At 48.8% G+C, this 18,082-nt stretch overlaps 3 protein-coding genes across 10 annotated transcripts in view; 2 read left to right on the top strand and 1 right to left on the bottom strand.

Moving 5' to 3' along the window:
- Tesk2 (testis associated actin remodelling kinase 2) overlaps nucleotides 1–4,954 on the top strand; it is a 115,394-nt gene extending 110,440 nt beyond the window's left edge. The window contains exons 6-11 of the mRNA XM_057784784.1: nucleotides 1,050–1,132; nucleotides 1,856–1,940; nucleotides 2,150–2,233; nucleotides 2,442–2,528; nucleotides 2,958–3,075; nucleotides 3,327–4,954. Of these exons, the coding sequence (XP_057640767.1) occupies nucleotides 1,050–1,132; nucleotides 1,856–1,940; nucleotides 2,150–2,233; nucleotides 2,442–2,528; nucleotides 2,958–3,075; nucleotides 3,327–4,039 (1,170 nt within the window). The 3' untranslated portion in view covers nucleotides 4,040–4,954. The remainder of the gene's footprint in view (nucleotides 1–1,049; nucleotides 1,133–1,855; nucleotides 1,941–2,149; nucleotides 2,234–2,441; nucleotides 2,529–2,957; nucleotides 3,076–3,326) is intronic.
- On the bottom strand, nucleotides 4,944–9,137 carry Toe1 (target of EGR1, exonuclease). Its single transcript, XM_057784786.1, has 8 exons — nucleotides 8,958–9,137; nucleotides 7,934–8,076; nucleotides 7,807–7,847; nucleotides 7,210–7,306; nucleotides 6,935–7,093; nucleotides 6,421–6,680; nucleotides 6,061–6,223; nucleotides 4,944–5,981 (listed from the first exon to the last, which is right to left on the bottom strand). Exons 1-8 carry the CDS (start codon nucleotides 9,007–9,009, stop codon nucleotides 5,271–5,273), a joined length of 1,626 nt encoding a protein of 541 aa, XP_057640769.1. The 5' UTR covers nucleotides 9,010–9,137; the 3' UTR covers nucleotides 4,944–5,270.
- On the top strand, nucleotides 9,008–17,516 carry Mutyh (mutY DNA glycosylase). Of its 8 annotated transcripts, none has more exons than XM_057784779.1 (19): nucleotides 9,133–9,265; nucleotides 10,262–10,376; nucleotides 10,518–10,619; nucleotides 11,147–11,330; nucleotides 12,969–13,086; nucleotides 14,061–14,209; nucleotides 14,291–14,330; nucleotides 14,455–14,528; nucleotides 14,622–14,663; nucleotides 14,744–14,815; nucleotides 14,891–15,004; nucleotides 15,088–15,185; nucleotides 15,264–15,408; nucleotides 15,486–15,540; nucleotides 15,696–15,887; nucleotides 15,982–16,118; nucleotides 16,201–16,353; nucleotides 16,535–16,576; nucleotides 17,367–17,516. In XM_057784779.1, exons 5-19 carry the CDS (start codon nucleotides 12,975–12,977, stop codon nucleotides 17,490–17,492), a joined length of 1,551 nt encoding a protein of 516 aa, XP_057640762.1. In that variant the 5' UTR covers nucleotides 9,133–9,265; nucleotides 10,262–10,376; nucleotides 10,518–10,619; nucleotides 11,147–11,330; nucleotides 12,969–12,974; the 3' UTR covers nucleotides 17,493–17,516. The 8 variants fall into 8 exon arrangements, with proteins under 8 accessions (XP_057640758.1, XP_057640760.1, XP_057640762.1 ...); XM_057784781.1 differs by having other exon boundaries at nucleotides 10,262–10,390; nucleotides 11,147–11,239; XM_057784778.1 differs by having other exon boundaries at nucleotides 10,262–10,390.
- Nucleotides 17,517–18,082: the final 566 nt, after the last annotated feature.

Genomic DNA, 18,082 nt, shown 5'->3' with positions numbered 1-18,082 from the left:
GAGGACCCAGGTTCAATTTCCAGCACTCACATGGCAGCTCAAAACTGTAACTCCAGTTCTAAGGGATCTGAGACCCTCACACAGACATAAATGCAGGCATCAATGTACAGTGTACAAAATGAAAATCAGTGCATTGAAAAAAGATCATTGCACAAAATGAAAATAAACAAATCATTTCAAGATCCAGGATTAACTCGTCTGACTTTTTTTTTCCAGACAGGGTGTATTAGTTAGGGTCCTCTAGAGAAATGGTTCTCAACCATTGTTAAAGGCCGTGAGCCCTTTGACAAACCTTTGTCTCCCAAAATACTTAAATTCATAACAGTAGCAACAAAAAAAAATTATACCACAGCATGAGAAACTGTATTAAAAGGTCACAGCATTAGGGAAGGTTGAGAACCACTGCTCTAGAGGAATAGAACATTCATTACAGAATGAATAAGTTTATTAGAATGGCTTACAGGCTGTTGTCCAGCTAGACTAGTAATGGCTGTCTACCAACAGAAGGTCCAAGAATCCAGTAGGTGTTCAGTCCACAAGGCTCTATGTTTCAGCTGGTCTTCAGTATGTACCAGTTCTCAAAAGAAATAGGTTCTAATGCCAGTGAAGGTGTGAGCATGTCAGTGAGAATGAGGGCAAACTTCCTTCTTCCACATCCTTTATAACTGCCAGCAGAGGGTGTGACCCAGATTAAAAGGTGTATCTTCCCATTTGAAATGATTTAAGATCTCTCACAGGTGTGCCCAGACACTTGGGTTTTACTTAATTCCAGATGTAGTCAAGTTGACAATCAAGAATAGTCATCACACAGGGTCTCATTATATACCCTGGCTAGCCTGGAACTCACTGCCTTTCCAGGGTTGAGATTGAAAGCTGTGCCATCACACCAACCTCATTTGCTGTACTAAAGCCCCAGTTTTGGCCCTGGGATCAGGCTAAGTGTGTGGTTCACCAAGAAACAGGACAAGGAGACACAGTAGTAACTATATAGCTGGCTAATCCCTCCCTACTTCTAAGCCACCTTCTCTTCTCTTCTTTGGGAACCCTAGAACTGCTTGATAAAGAGAGATGAAAATGGCTACTCTGCAGTGGTAGCTGACTTTGGCCTAGCTGAGAAGATTCCTGATGCTAGGTGAGTAACCCTGCAGGGCACAGGCAGTGGTCACAACTAATGTAAGTCCAGCTTCTTTCCCAAAGGCCAGAACCTAGCCACAGCTCAAGTTCATTACTTGACTTGACTCATCCAGGTTTATATCCAGCCTTGGGAGCAACAAAACCCAGTCAGAAGATCTGATTGTCTAGTGAAGCATAGTGGTACACACCTGTAATCCCAGTACTTTCAAGGCAGAGGCAGGGGGATCACTGCAAGTTTGAGTTTAGTAAAGACTTTATAAGCCTCTGTATCAACAAACAGTAAAGACTCAAGGGCTGGGATTACCACAGTCCAGTTAGTATAGTGCTTGTTTGCCTCAAAAGCACAAAGCCTTGAGAAAATCCCACCACCACACAAACCAGGCATGGTGGTGCATGCCTGAAATCCTGGACGATCAATAGCTGGACGTCATCTCCCATTACATACAGTCCAAGCTATGTGAAACCTTGTTTGTTTGTTTGTTTGTTTGTTTTGGTTTTTTCGAGACAGGGTTTCTCTGTGGTTTTGGAACCTGTCCTGGAACTAGCTCTTGTAGACCAGGTTGGTCTCGAACTCACAGAGATTCACCTGCCTCTGCCTCCAGAGTGCTGGGATTAAAGGCGTGCGCCACCACCGCCCGGCAAACCTTGTTTTTTTTTGTTGTTTTGTTTTGTTACTTCCCATTGTGCCAGTCACTGGCAAGCTTTCTTCTTTACTTCACAGTTTAGGGAGTGAGAAGCTGGCTGTGGTGGGCTCACCTTTCTGGATGGCACCTGAGGTTCTCCGAGATGAACCTTATAATGAGAAGGTAAGTCTGAAGATTTCAAGGCCTGATTATTCTTTGTGGCCCAGGTAAGGCTCAGTATCCTGCCTACTAAATATAGGGCTAGCATCTCACTGTTGTTAATGGAATACGGGTAATGTAGCCCAGACTAGGCTGTTAAGAGGTGGGGTGTGGGGTGGGAAGATATCCCACTCCTTACCCGACTGAAAAACTGAGGTCTGACCACCTACCAGGCAGATGTGTTCTCTTATGGTATCATCCTCTGCGAGATCATTGCCCGCATCCAAGCTGATCCAGACTATCTTCCCCGCACAGAGGTGAGCTACTGGTGTGGGACCAGCACCACAGGGATGGGGTTGGTTTGCTTATGAAGGTTTTATCCTTGGGGTAGAGTTGCTGGAACTACTCTGTAGCTACTTCTGAGGCAGTTCCTAGCCTCTTCTGAGTAGGCCAGGATTAGTGGGTGTGATTAATGACTTATCTATTCATGTCCTTTGTACACTTCTCCACTTTACTCATCCACAGAATTTCGGGCTGGATTATGATGCTTTCCAGCACATGGTGGGAGACTGCCCCCCAGAGTTTTTACAGCTCACCTTCAACTGCTGTAATGTGAGTGTCCTTCTTCACCTGGCTTTGGTCAGGTGCTGAGCCCTTTTCATTTGGTTAGGACTTAAAGGGAAAAGCTACAAATTAATCTTATAAGGGGCATGGCTTCATTCTCCCTAGATGCGTAGCACCAACCATATTTCCTACTCTCGCCTATTATAGGCTCTCCTGAGTACCCTGGACCAAAGAAAGAAGAAACTGCTTTGTATTTTTCAGTACTCAGCTTGCAGGGTAGACCCTTGGCTGTGCCCTGAGTGCTGACCAAGCTTTGTCAGGTTTTATTTGTTGAACTATAGCAACAGCCAGTCCTAATGCTAGAGAAAACTTTAGTTACCCAACCTGAATCTTAAAAGATGCCAGGAACAGATTCAGATTTCATCTTTGGGGTGGGAAGCGCAATGCAGGGCTCATGGCTGGTATGGATGTATACAGATGGACCCCAAACTGCGCCCATCCTTTGAAGAGATTGGAAAGACCCTTGAGGAAATTATGAGCCGCTTACGGGAAGAAGAGTTGGAAAGGGACAGTAAGCTGCAGCCCCCAGTTAAAGGTAAGAGATCAGACCCCGAAGGGAGGGGTAATATGTGAGACATTCCCTCAGGGGAAAGATCCTAGGTCCAGAAGTGGGAGGGGAGTGGGCATGGACAGTCAAGTAGTACGCCATCTTAGAGCTGTGACTTGGCACATAGCTTCCCTCTTTTCTCATTGATAAAATGGGGCAACTACACATCTCACTTTCAAGAAAAGTGTAACACAGTCAGTCTGCTTACACTGAGAGTAACACAGCTTACTGTTCATCAGGACCGGTGGACAAAGTGCATGGAGGGAAGCGACTGAGCTCACTGGACGACAAGATTCCCCATAAGTCTCCACGGCCAAGACGTACTATTGGGCTGTCTCGAAGCCAGTCAGACATTTTCTCTCGTAAGCCTCCTCGTACAGTCAGTGTCTTGGACCCCTACTATCGGCCACGAGATGGTGCTACACATACCCCAAAAGTTAATCCTTTCAGCGCACGCCAAGACCTCAAGGGTGGCAAGATCAAATTCTTTGACCTGCCCAGCAAATCTGTCATTTCCCTTGTATTCGACCTGGACGCGCCAGGGCCTGGAACTACGCCTCTGGCTGATTGTCAGGAGCCACTGGCCATGTCTTCCAGACGATGGCGTTCTTTGCCTGGTTCACCTGAGTTCTCACGTCAGGCTTGTCCATTTGTGGGCTGTGAGGAATCACTATCTGATGGGCCTCCACCACGACTCAGTAGTCTCAAGTATGGAGTAAGAGAGATCCCACCATTCCGGGCATCTGCCCTACCGGCTGCTTCAGTCCATGAGGCCATGGATTGCTCCAACCCCCAAGAAGAAAACGGTTTTGGACCCAAGCCCCAGGGGCCCAGCCCAGGCGTTGACACCGCCTCCGAGGACATGGAGGTGGGAGAAAGGCCACAAACGGCTCCTGTCCTCTTCTCCATCTCTGGAATAAACTTCCAAACCCAGGGAGAGCAGGATGGGTGAGGTGGGGGGAGGACTAGTCCCTATCTCACCTTAGGGATGGACCTTTACCTGAAACTGCTGGATCCCCTTGGTGCACAGCCAGGCTCTTCTCTGGAGCCCCAGGCAGGCTGAGAAAAGTCTGGCTTAAAAATTGGGCTTTTAGTGCCCAATGTAGTTAGGGCCAACCTAATTCTAAGCCTCTGAAATCCAGCAAGGAGCTCTGACTCCACTGACAGTCACGTCCTAGATAGGACCAAAGGACTCTAGTTCCAGGCTGAGCTGGCAGGCAGCTATGCAGCTATTACCCAGTTCCTTTTCCACCCTAGGTCTCTTGTGCCCATTCTGGGGCATATAAGCTGCAGGATGGACACTGGAGTTAACTAGGAGGCTTGTAAAGGGCATGGCTGTTTCTCAGACCTGAAGACTGGGATGCTTCTTGCCAGTATGTCTAAGACACTTGAATAATTGCTGTTTGCACGTACTGTATGGTCAGACCACATCACTACATCTCTATGCAAGGGGGGACAAGGCAATGTGGTGGTCAAGGATATTTTAGCTAACCTATTCAAGACTTTTCCAGTTGATTAATCTATTTTCATATTTATAAAGGAGTCTTAATGTTTTGCCTCAAGACTTTCAACCTTGGTGTTGGGAGTGGGGCTGATTTGTAGGTCCCAGGGCCTGCTCTATGTATGTGTCAACAGGTGATACAAACAGAGGTTAATGTATTATACTTGGACTGATTTTCTCCCTGCTATAGCTGAAGCTTTGGGAACAGTCTGTCCTTACAGAGCCGCAATAAGAAATAACCAAAGAATGAAGTTGGTTAAGTATTTTCATAATTCTTTTCTGTTGATTTTTTTTTTTTTTTGTAAAACTTTTCCCAAGACACTTTCAGATTAAAAAATAAAGTTGATGTTCCAGGTGCTTGTTAGTCTTATTTTATAGCCCAGGGTCAGGCCTCTGTACAAAAGAAAACAGTGAAGCGCTCATTGTCTCTGCCAGGACCTGCAGGACCGTAGTACTTAAACGCAACATACACAGGCTAACAACTCAAATAACTTTTTCTTTTTTTGAAATAGGGTTTTTCCATACAGCCCTGGCTGATATGAGTAGGCCGTGAACTGTAGCAGTCTTCCTGCCTCAGCCTTCAGGGTACTGGGATGCAGACACGAGCCACTACACAGGGCCAAACATCTCTTTCCTACTCTTAGCTTCTCTCCCTAGGTCTAGTGGCAGGCAGATGTTTGAGTCAGCTGCTGCCCCAAGCCAGCTTCATTTTCTGGTTGTGGGCTTTGGAAGAACGAGAAAACTGGCTCTTAGCCACTGTGAGGGGTACAGTTTTGCCGCTTAGATATACCTTATTGTGACATTCAGGAAGCCAAGGTCCAGAACTGCAGAGTTGAGGTCCGTGCCTCAGTCCCACATAGGCCATCACATAGCCTGTCATAAAGGCATCAAAACCAGCCCGATGCAATCCATCCCCAGGCACAGGATTAGGACTGGCTTGACTCGCTGGCAGTTCTGAGGCAGCCACATCAGCTATTTCAGAGCTTGTTGCCTTATGCTCCACCTCTAAGTCGCTGTTGTGACATTGCTTGGAGCCAAGCTGATCCCTAGATTCACCCTCTGTCACTTTCTGCTCAATTTCTGTCTTGAGGCTACCTTCACAGACCTGCTTTGTGGGAAGACCATCTTCAGCTTGATCCCTAGATTCACCCTCTGTCACTTTCTGCTCAGTTTCTGTCTTGAGGCTATCTTCACAGACCTGCTTTGTGGGAGGACCATCTTCAGCTTCCTCAAAGGTCCCTGTCCCTGGCTGGCTCAGCAAAGCCCTTTTCCGTCTGTCCTTACGTCGCCGTCGTCGCCGTTTGTCCTCTGCCACAGCCTCATCAGTGTCAATGATAAGGTCAATATCATGTGACTGAGGACACTGAGGTCCTAGAGGGCACCAGCCATAGGCCTAGGGGTTGGAAAGAGGCTTAGAAGGTGTTCCATACATCAGACCCTCCCTTCCCCAGGAAACAGATGAATGTTCTCACCGAGAACTTGGTGCAGATGCCAGCGGTGTGAGAACGACGGGAGGTCACAGGAGACATACAGCAGCGGTAGTCAATATGGCCTCTCATGCTAGACGGATAGCTGCAGAACTCCAGGGCAAGGTGTGGGCTGCCAGTTGCCTGCCGCTTCCCATTTTCCCGCTCACTGCAACAGCGCAAGAGGGTTTTGCTCCACTAGCATATAAGCTCCACGAGAACAAGGGGGTTTGTGTTTTGTTCACTGCTGAATCCTCAGCACCTAAAAACAGTGCCTGGCATATGGTAGGTACTTGATAAATAATCTTAAGTGAATGAAATAGGTTCATACCAAGCCCCACCCCTTTCCCTCAACCGTGTCCTCACCATTTCCGGAAAGCATATTCTAAGTAGGAAGCTACAAAGCGGGCATGAAACTCTGCAGCATATTTGGTGTCATAAATGCCTGCTGGGAACATCTCACAAAGGTCAGCAGTGAAGGTTCCCAAGTTCTCAGGCAAGTGTGCGTAGAAGTTCTGGTACAGGAACACCAGGTCTATAAGGCCGTTATGTAGCACCAGGGGCCGACGGGCCCGAATCAGTTCAAGGAACAGGGTCCGTACTGACTGGCTCTGGCTTTCGTCTCCCTAGGTGGAAGGGAAGGGGTCAGTGGGAAGAACAGAATGCCCGCCCAGTCAGGCTCTTGTGCGGCACACCTGGGAAGTACTCCCTCATTTTCCAACCCAATGCTACCCTCCCTTATATGTCTCATGTGTCCCCAGCCTTGTCACTAGTGACTCTCCATATTTACAAGCAGATGTCCCCCAGGCAGTCAGTCCATGGTAGCGAGAAATAAGCCACAGAGAACACAGACTCAAGGCGACAGAAGCTGGACCCCTACCTTGTCGTTGCCCTTATGGTAGGGGATACCCTGAGCATACTGCCGGTTGAAATTGAAGCCGTGCTGTACCAGGAACTGCACAGACTTTGGTTCTATGACATACTCCTCCATGCACAGTAAGGTGAGATTGAACACTTGGGTCAAGTAAGAATTTTCACCCTGAAAAACAAGAAGGATCTGTTCTATCAAAAATTGGGAAGAAAACCTCCCAACCTTCTCCAGCACCTCTGCTCTTCTGCCCCATGCCTGACATCTGGGGTGAGGGAAGCTCATACCTTATCTGGCTGCTGCTTGAAGCAGGCGAGGCCCAGGGACAGAACAGAACGGGTCCTGGCAGCATGACAGACAGCCTTGTAACGTTCCTCGATGCACCTTAAGAGTTGGGTTTGGGCATGGCTGTGGCTGAGTTAGTTTCACAAACGACCCAAACTACTGAGAGCTGGGATGCCCTAACCCTGGATTGAGATCTACACACTTGTTAGGGTGTTAAAGAAAAGGCTTATGCGGGGTGGTGGTGGCACATGCCTTTAATCCCAGCACTTGGGAGACAGAGACAGGCGGATCTTTGTGAGTTCGAGGTCAGCCTGGTCTACAAGAACTAGTTCCAGGGCTGGGGAGATGGCTCGGTGGTTAAGAGCATTGCCTGTTCTTCAAAAGGTCCTGAGTTCAATTCCCAGCAACCACCTGGTGGCTCACAACCATCTGTAATGAGATCTGGTGCCCTCTTCCGGATAGCTGTATACATAATAAATAGATAAATATTTAAAAAAAAAAAAAAAAAAAAAAGAACTAGTTCCAGGACAGGTCCCAAAGCTACAGAGAAACCCTGTCTCAAAAAACCAAAAAATGAACAAGAAAAGGCTTATACTTACTGATTCAGCAAACTCTTCCGGTCCCCAAGCCCACTCAGCTCCTAAGGATGGGTAAAGGACTGTGATTATCTCCCACACCCGTCAAACCCTTCACAGCCACCTATCCTCCCCGTTTCCCAGGCCTCACCGTGTCCACAGCCACAAAGCTAGCCGTCTTTAGGGCCAGCAAGAGCGACGGCCATATCTCCTTGAAGTTGTCACTCTGTACATCCACCACAGGAACCCGTACCACAAACTCCTCTGCAGATTTTGTGTTTTTGTTGACATCACCTAGGGATAAGGAAAATGAATTTTTTGTCATGTTCCCACAAGGTCCCAGTGGATCAGACACCAAGCTAGATGTAGTTGAGGGGTTGCCCATTGACAAGTTTCTCCCTAGAGATTCTGCAACCTCAAGCTCTATACACACGCTTTGGACAGTGCCCTAAACTTGGAAAGAGAGCATCTGGGTTTTGCAGTGGCTTTATGTGGGGATGGGAAATCATTTCCTTTTTTGCAACATACTCAGGAGACAAGTGTAGACAACCTTTGAGTATTCTTTCTCCTCCGAACCTGTAATCTCAGGACAAAAAGCATAAAACTGAAGGGCCTTGAGTTTGAAGCCAGCCTGTCTCAAACACAGAGCCCATAAGGCTCCATACTCATGGTGCCTCAACAGATACAAGAGTGCTTCAAAGTTAGACCTAAGCTCCACTTACCGTGAACGACTCCCCACTTCCCTGGTGTTTTTTTTTTTGTTTGTTTTGTTTTTTTGGTTTTTCGAGACAGGGTTTCTCTGTGGCTTTGGAGCCTGTCCTGGAACTAGCTCTTGTAGACCAGGCTGGTCTCGAACTCACAGAGATCCCCCTGCCTCTGCCTCCCGAGTGCTGGGATTAAAGGCGTGCGCCACCACGCCCGGCCCACTTCCCTGGTGTTACCGATTGACAACCACCAGCTCGAGCCAAACAGCACCTCCCAACATGCCCTCACTGCTCTACAATCTAACTTCACGGGCTTTAAAGTTGCACGCGCTGCACACTGGGACTTGTAGTCTCTTAGGACAGCGGGCGCTAGCAGAAGCTATAGGCCTGATCCTAGGACTACCGGCCCGAGGCTTATCCCTCCTCAGGACCCCGGAGGCTTCTGTGGCTGCCCCCTGAGAAGTCGCTCACCGTCAGAGGTCGCTGGAACCGAAGGCACACCGTCGTCACTGTCGGCGGCCATGATGCCGCCCGCCCCGCGCCAGCCTTCTGGAGGTACGCCGAGACTTCCGCTTCGTCTCCCGGAGAGACTCCGGCGCAGGATGGGGCGGGTCTCCCCGTCTGGGTCTCGTGTGGTCAACTTCCGTTCAGAGTGGCCGGGGAGAGCGCGGAGCGCGGGCCTTGCGCGCGCCGAGTGCCTTTTGGCTGAGCGTCCGGACTGGGCGAAGCCACGCCCCTTAGCGAGTTCTCCGGTGCTGCGGGCTGAGACTGCGCGGGAGGTAATTTATTTTTCCGCACGCTCTGGCGGGAACTTGGAACTTTTAAATTACTACAAATCTTTTCATCTAATAGCCCAGGACTGGCGTAGGCAACTCAGGATTCCCGGGGTGAAGGAGAGCATGCCTCCTATGCTGAGCTAAACCATGCCTAGGAGCTCGGGAGAGATGGGCGCGCCACACTTTGTAAAGGGTCTGGGCGTGGACGCAACCCCAGAAAGTTGGAGGAAGGGAGAAGCAGGAGGCGTTTTGCCTGACGCGGGTAGATAGGTGGTAAAGCGACCAATCTGCAGGAACGCTTTTAAGATAATTCACACAGTGATAATGTGCACTTGGGTAAAGGCTTTGATAGTAGGATATCAAGGAAGAGCCAAGTTGTCCGAAGTTGACCCCTGTCATAAGAGAGGTAGTAGTAACACTGTCGGAAACCGAGTGCCACCATAGGGCACGTTCACATCCTCCTCTTACCGGCCTGGATTTCCCTTGAATCAACCTTCTGGAGGGAGTGTCTTTTTATCAATATGCAGCGTTACCTCACCTCACTGAAAAAGGAATCTCCTTTGAATCTTCCCCACCCCATTAATTCATTTAACAAGTATGTATTGTGTATGGTAAATATATTTGGCACAGGCTCTAAGGAAATAAAACAGACCTCTCATAAGTTTGTGGAGGGTTTGGGTTTTTTTTTTTTTTAAACTAGAGTCTGGCGGTGGTGGCGGTGCCCCTGCGAAGCCTCGAAAAAACAAACAAGGAAACGAAGGAAGGAAGGAGGGAAGGGGGGAGGGAGGGAGGAAGGAAGGAAGGAAGGAAGGAAGGGAGGGAGGGAAGGAAGGGAGGGAAGGAGGTCTCTAGTAGCACAGGCTGGCCTTGAACTCCTTTAAAACAAGGACAACAAAAGTCCTCAATCTCCACATCTGGAGTGCTGGGTTACACGTGCTTAACATCATCCTTGTTTTGTTCAATGTCTCGTTTGGTTTTGGTTTTTGTTTTTCGAGACAGGGTTTCTCTGTAGCTTCGGAGCTTGTTCTGGAACTCCTCGCCCTGATCCATTGACCAGACTGTCCTTGAACTCACTGAGACCTGCCTGCCTGTCTCCCTAGTGCTGGGATTAAAGGTGTGCGTGCGAGAGTGAGTCATTTTTAGAAAACTGAAACATTTGTGCTCTTTCCTAACTTCATACCCTTCACTTGTTATGCCAAGGATTTCTTCTTTGAAATATCTTATGTAATTCATTATGTGTGTTGTTCTCTGTTAGATTATAAGCTCTCCTCTGGAAGAATCCTTCTGTGTTTGCTGACGTTTGAAGGTCTCTGCAACCACCACAGCCAGCAGAGTATCATCTTCAGGAGGCAAGAAGGTAGTCAGGTTCAGCACAACTAAGTAGCCAGTGTTGGCTTTAACTTCCGGAGTCTCACCCCAAATAGTTGTTTTAGACAACACAGTTTGGTGAAAGATTTCCTGGTGATAAATGACTTAACCCTGTGTGCACAATAAAACTTAAGATATGACTACATCAAAACCCTTTGTAAAGTGAGATCTTCTTTAACAATGGGTTCTATAGATTGACAAGCTCACAGTAATGGTCTGGGGGAGGATCAGTTGTCAGGTAGAGCAGAGGTCATCAGCCTTCTAGGTGGGAAATAGGTAATACATCTCTCACTCTGAAGAGACAACCTTGTGTGTCTAACAGTCCTGGTTCCCCTATTGCTCATCTGTGATCACAAGGACCTCTGTCGTACCCATACTGAGGTAAATTGTTTGGCGCACAGTAGGCAATTCTAAAAACATTTGTTAAGGGATTGATGGGAAGCTGTTGAACAGTTCATATATGGAAGTGAAAAAAAAAACATGATCACTTCTGTTTTCTTTTGTGGTTTCATATAGGCTAGGAGAGATCTCAAACTATTTAGCTGAAGATGACCTTGACTTTGAACTCCTGAACCTCCTGGCTCCCCCTCCTAAACACTAGGATTACAGGTGCAAACATGGGATTGCGTTGTGGAAGCAATGATCACGTCTTGGAAAGATTGCTTTCTTCAGAGAACAGGCCGTAGGAGAAATTGTGAAAGTGAGCAAGTTTGGCAAAGGAGGTTGGTGATGAAGGGGAGGAGAATGTCCTGTTCAGAGTAATGGAGTATTGTAGGCATAGGGGCCTAGGAAAAAGGAGGGGCCGTCACAGAGAGGTGGGAAGAAGGCAGAGCCAATAGTTTGTATATTCCCACCGCCCCCAAAAGCGAAAGCAGGGTCATTTAATGAAAATGAGGTGGTGAATTCCAAGTACTGTTAGGAAGAGATTAAAACAGGTTTGGTAGGATTGCAGCACAAGATGGATCAAGTTGCTTACTTAGCCTCTGCTTTCTGAGCTGAAATGGAAGTAAGAGTTCCTGCCTCCTGGAGCCATTGGGTAGAGCAAAGCACCGCCTGGGGTTGAGCAGACAGTGAGCTCCCTCTCTGGAATGTTGGATACTTCGTTAAAGCCTCTTTCTTTTCTTTTCTTTTTATTTATTTATTTATGGTGTGTTTTGTGTGTGTGTGTGTGTGTGAGCCCATACATGGTGTGATAATCAGTCTTCGCAGCAGGGACCTTTATCTGTTCAGCCATCTTGCTGTTTCCTATTAGTAATGTTTTTGCAATTAGAGAAAAGATAGCCAGGAAAACATCCTGGCAACAGCCAGCTGTATTTACTAACGGCCGGCCAGTTAGGATTGACCAGCCCATCTCTCTTCTCATTGATTTGCCATCTGCTTTCTTTTTCCCTTCTTTTTTTTTTTTTTTAAATATTTATTTATTTATTATGCATACAATATTTTGTCTGTGTGTATGCCTACAGGCCAGAAGAGGGCACCAGACCCCATTACAGATGGTTGTAAGCCACCACGTGGTTGCTGGGAATTGAACTCAGGACCTTTGGAAGAGCAGGCAGTGCTCTTAACCTCCGAGCCATCTCTCCAGCTGCCTCTTTTTCCCTTCTTTAATTCTTGTTTTCTCATTTTTGTGAGGCAGAGGCAGGTGGATCTCTGTGAGTTTGAGACCAGCCTGCTCTACAGAGGACAGCCAAGGCTACACAGAGAGACCCTGTCTTGGAAAAAGAAAAAGAAAATTCTTCATAGACATGCCCAAATTCTCGGGATTTAGTTGATTCCAGACATAGTCAAGTTGACAACCAAGATTAGGCATCAACAGAGGACCGGGGTGTGAAGGCAGCCTTGAATACATAGTGAGACCCTGTTTCAAAAGACACAGGGGCCTGGAGAGATGGCTCAGCATTGGATAGCACTTGCTGTTCTTAGAGCAGAATTCAGTTCCCAGAATGCATGACAGCTCACAACTGTAACTACAGTTCCAGAGGGTCTGACACCTAGCCTCTGAGAGTAGCACGTGGTACATGCATGCATGCATGCAGACAAAAGACAGAAAAGAAAAGAAAAGCTGGGCAGTAGTGGTACACGCCTTTAATCCCAGCACTCAGGAGGCAGAGGCAGATGGATCTTTATGAGTTTGAGGCCAGCCTGGTCTACAGAGCAAGTTCTAGGACAGGCTCCAAAGCTACAGGGAAACCCTGTCTCGAAAAACCAAAAAGAAAAGAAAAGAAAAAGCCAAGCTGGACATTCTGAGTGATTTGGGGAGAGGTGGCTCTAATTCCTTCAGGACTTCAGATTCAGCCTCATTGTGGCTGACCCCATTGGCTATATCTGTCTCTTCCAGGTCATCATGAAGAAGCTACGAGCATCTGTCAGGAGTCACAGAAAGCAACCAGCCAACCCCAAGAAAAGGGGAAAATGTGCCCATAGCAGCAGCCAGGCCAAGCCTTCTGCCCCTGATGGTAGGAGCTTGACCCTTGCCAGAGTGTCAAGGGGCTGGTTTCACTGGCTGTACAAGAGGACAGATTCAAGCTTGCTGTGTACCAAGGGATTAAGAAGCTAATTCTGACTGTTGCTGTGTAACTTTGGGCCAAGCGCTCCGGGTGTTTTCTTAACAGTAGAATGGAACAGTTTCATCTACACATTTCTTCACTGTCGTGCAACTTTCATGGCATCAAATGAGTTTATAAACCTGAATGAGTTTTGAAAATAGGGAAACACCCTGCATGGGTACCTATTCTGCTTAACTAAAACTATTGAGTTTTCATTTGTAGCCCAGAGAAAACAAAGACACTGGCAAAACTTAAGACCAGAAATTTGGCCAAGGCTACACAGAACTAGAACTCCGATTGTAGCTCTAAAGACTGCGTGAGAGATGTGGGTAGGAGAAGCCCCAAGTGTGAACAGGCTACTACAGGTTCCTATGCCCTGAGTCCTTGATGGGCCTGTGCAAAAAATCCTAAAAGGGGCCAGCAGGATGGCTCAGTGGGAAGAAGCTTTTGTCATACAAGCCTGATTACCTGAGCTTGATCTTCAGGACCCACAGAAAGGTGGGAGGGGAGAACCGACTCTGAATGCTGCCCTCTGACCTACACATTCACGTCATCCATACACAATAAGAATAAAATGTTTAATATGGAAGAGCCAGAGGTAGCGATCACCCTTGTAATCCAGTGCTTGGGGGGTTGGAACAGGAGGATTAGGAGTTTAAAGCTAGCCTTGGCTACATAGCAAATTTGAGGCCAGCCTGGACTATGAGATCTTGTTGAGACCCTGCTGCTGGAGAGACAGCTGTCAGGCAGTTTACAGCTGCCCAGAACTCCAGCTCTAGGGAGTCGGATACCTTGGATATATGCACACTTAAAAATAATTCTTAAAAGAAAAAATGAGGGGTCTGGGGGGAAGGGTAATCTGGAGTGTCTTGGTCGTCCTGCAGGCCAGGCCAAGCAGAAGGATGAGGAGTTCCTGCAGACCTCTGTCTGCCCGTACCATCTGTTCAGAGACATGACCGATGTCACGACGTTCCGAAGGAACTTGCTCAGCTGGTATGACCAAGAGAAGCGGGACCTGCCTTGGAGAAGATGGGTAAGTGAGACAGGGACAGTGGGCTGGGCAGCTGGCTCAGCCCTTTCAATTCTGAGTCTTCACCTGTGGTTTCCTTCACAGGTAGAGGAGGAAGCCAACTTGGACAGGCGGGCCTATGCTGGTCAGTACAAAACTGGGCTGCTGTGCCTGCAAGTCCTTAGTTTAGGGACTATGTTTAGGTTTGGGGACTATGGGCTAGGAGTCAGGGTGAGTTAGCAGTACCTCATGTTAACCCCCTTCCCCAGTATGGGTGTCAGAGGTTATGCTGCAGCAGACCCAGGTTGCCACGGTGATCGACTATTATACACGATGGATGCAGGTGACGCCAGGGAGGGAGGGGAGAGCCGGCTAGACCCCTAGACCCCGGAAAAGGCTTCCTCTCACACTCTTGTCCTTGGCCTTATTTCTTCAGAAGTGGCCAACACTTCAGGACCTGGCCAGTGCTTCCCTGGAGGTGAGCCACCCTTGGGTAGGGAGAATAAAAACAACTGAGGGACCGACCACCGATCTTTGACCTCTGACCTCCACCTACAGGAGGTGAACCAGCTCTGGTCTGGCCTGGGCTACTATTCTCGAGGCCGTCGGCTGCAGGAGGGAGCTAGGAAGGTAAATGGGTGGTGCACTGACTAGGAGGCCAGCAGCCTCAGATGTCTTCACACTGAACCTTCCTACGCCAACCAGGTGGTAGAGGAGCTAGGCGGTCATGTGCCACGGACAGCAGAGACCCTGCAGCAGCTCCTGCCTGGTGTGGGGCGCTACACAGCTGGAGCCATTGCTTCCATTGCCTTTGGCCAGGTAAACCTGTACGCCACCCATATTCAGTGTGCACACCCCCCTTCCTCCAAGTCCAGTCTGACTCCCAGGCTCCTCCGTGCCAGGTAACTGGTGTGGTAGATGGGAATGTCTTACGGGTGCTGTGCCGAGTCCGCGCCGTTGGTGCTGATCCCAGCAGCTCCGTTGTCTCTGGTCATCTCTGGTAAGAAGCTGGGATGATGGAAACTGGGAAGGGTCTGTCCAGAGGGTTTTTGCTTGCAGTAGTGTGCCTTACTTTTAGGAGCCTAGCCCATCAGCTTGTGGATCCAGCCCGTCCTGGGGACTTCAATCAAGCAGCCATGGAGCTGGGGGCCACAGTGTGTACCCCACAGCATCCTCTCTGCAGCCAGTGCCCTGTGCAGAGCCTATGCCAGGCGTACCAGAGGGTAAGCCTCCTAAGGACGAGTTAGGGTGACCTAGTGAATGACCCTTGCCCTATGACACCCTCCTCTATGTCTCTCAGGTGGAGTGGGAAAAGCTCTCTGCCTTGCCAGGCAGTCCTGACGTAGAGGAGTGTGGTAAGCGCCAGCCCCGACCCCAGCTTGCCTCTCCTGACCCTGTTAGGGAGCTGCCTTTTCAAGTCTGAGTAAGATTCTGCAGTGGGGTTAAGCCTCCCCCGGGCTTGACACTAAGGCCACTTGGCCTGAGCAGAGTTTGGGATCTTTGTGTGCAGCTCTCAAGACTAGCCAGTGCCAGCTTTGCCTGCCTCCCACAAAACCCTGGGACCCCTCTCTGGGAGTGGCCAACTTTCCTCGCAAGGCCAGCCGCAGGCCTCCCAGGGAGGAGCACTCTGCCACTTGTGTTGTGGAGCAGCCCAGGACCAGCGGGAGTCCCCTCATTCTGCTGGTGCAGAGGCCTCACTCAGGTGCCTGACTGTGGGGGCTGGAGGTCAGTGTCACAAGCAGCTGAGGAACAAAGGGGCAGTGCAAGATGCTGACCCCTTATCTGGCTGCCATCAGGTCTGCTGGCCGGACTCTGGGAGTTTCCATCTGTCACCCTGGAGCCGTCAGGCCAACATCAGCACAAAGCCCTTCTGCGGGAACTGCAGAGCTGGTCTGGACCCCTCCCCGCCACTCGTCCCCAGCACCTGGGAGAGGTAGGTTAGCAGAGGTGCCAGGAATGAGCACTTCCATCCATGTTAACATTCACAGACCCAGCTCCGTCTCTTCCCTCCCCAGGTGATCCACGTCTTCTCTCACATCAAACTGACATACCAAGTATATAGTCTGTCCCTAGAAGGACAGACCCCAGCAACCCCTGCACCTCCTGGTGCTCGATGGTTGACTTGGGAGGAATTCCACACTGCAGCTGTCTCCACTGCCATGAAAAAGGTACTTTTGCTGTCTTGTTTGTCTCTTACATAAACTTATTGCTGTATAAATGAAAAAAGAAATGTATATTTTAAATAAAATTGCTGGAGCTGTCCATAGGCCGGAGTGGAACTCAGGCTGTTGGTTCTTTTGGAGAAGGTTCCAGTCCTGTTTTGTTCCCCCCCACCTCCATCTTGGCTAGGTATTCCGCATGTATGAAGACCATCGGCGAGGCACCTGTAAGGTGAGTCTCAGAGACTCAGGCCTGCCTCTGGGGCTCTTAGAAGTCATTGTGAACTAGGGACTGATGGTACAGTGAGAAGCACAGGGTAGGAGGACAAGAACAAATTGGTGTGGGCTCTAGTGTCATGGGGATGTATAGTATTTGCTCTGGGTTCCGTGGGATTTGAGGTAGGGAGCCATCTGTGAGACAAGGACCAGGAAAAGCTGCTTAATGAAAATAATTGCTAATTTGGGTCCTAGAAAAAGATTTGTTTTTATTATTTTTAACTATGTGTATGTATCTATGTGTAGGTATATGTACATTGAGTGTAGTGCCCATAAAGGCCAGAAGAGCGCATTGGATCCCCCTGGATTTTATGTTATAGATGCTTGTGAACCATGTAACGTATATACTGGGTCCCCGACTCAGGTCCTCTGCAAGGGCAGTACACACTCTTAACCACTGAGCGATGCCTCCACCCCTCGCCCCCAGACAGTTTCATTTGGTGTAGGTTGGCTTCACCACACTGTGCAGCTGAAGATGTCCTTGAACTTCTGATCCTCCTTCACGAAGGGATTATAGGCACACACCTATCCAGCACTGGGACGCAAACCTACGGCTTTGTGCATGTTAGACACTCCCTCTATCAACTGAGCCATGTCCCCAGCCCCAGCTTTGCATCTAACAAGATTTTTTTGGGCACCTTTTGGGGAGGTGGAAAATCCTACAGCATTATAGGCTAGATTAGTATAGGACAGGCAGAAGATTCCCTGACGTGTACTTATTACTTCCCACCTTGGATTTTCTACAGGGTTCTAAAAGGTCCCGCGTGTCTACTCCATCAGGCCGGAAAAAACCCAGCCGGGGGCAGCAAATCCTGGATAGTTTCTTTCAGCCTCATATTCCCACAGACACACCCAACAGTACAGCCCAGTGATACCTCTGGAAGGCCCACCCCAAATCCAGTCTAATAAAATGCTTATTTCTGTAGTCCTTTTGGAGAACGTTCTACACTTTCTCTAGTCCCTTCACATACTTTTGCGAGGCTCAGAAAATGGTCAAGTCAGCTGGGTTCTGACTTCCTCTGGATGCATTCTGACCCGAGTATTCTTCTCTGGCAGAGTCAGGGCAGCTGCAGGGAGCACCTGTCCGTGGCTGACATCTAATGCTCCCATTCTGGGTCTCAGGTAAGCTCTGATTGGAGCGTCATCTTAGAGCAGGTGGTTGGGCTAATCCTGACCTAGTCTGCGCCTGCAGCTGTTGCTCCCTGGGGAGGTCGGCACAGAGGAGGGTTTGTATTAAATTCTTCCTCAAAATCATTTATTCAGGGTCCATTTCACAAGTAATGAAACTTCAGAAAGCACAAGGGTTAATAATCCCAAGACCTTCAGGGGTAGGGAAGAAATGCAGAGACGACACAAAGGCAGTTCAGAGTCTTGTGTCTCACGACCTCATTCCTTTATTATTACCCAGAGGTGTCAGACATTTTAAGTCCCAACTCTTTGGAGTCCGGTGAGAGACTCTAGA

The sequence above is a fragment of the Chionomys nivalis genome, chromosome 11 (genome assembly GCF_950005125.1).
Source record: "Chionomys nivalis chromosome 11, mChiNiv1.1, whole genome shotgun sequence".
NCBI lineage: Eukaryota > Metazoa > Chordata > Mammalia > Rodentia > Cricetidae > Chionomys > Chionomys nivalis.
Note: the sequence above shows the minus strand (reverse complement) of the source record. Positions and strands in the feature narration are given on the sequence as shown.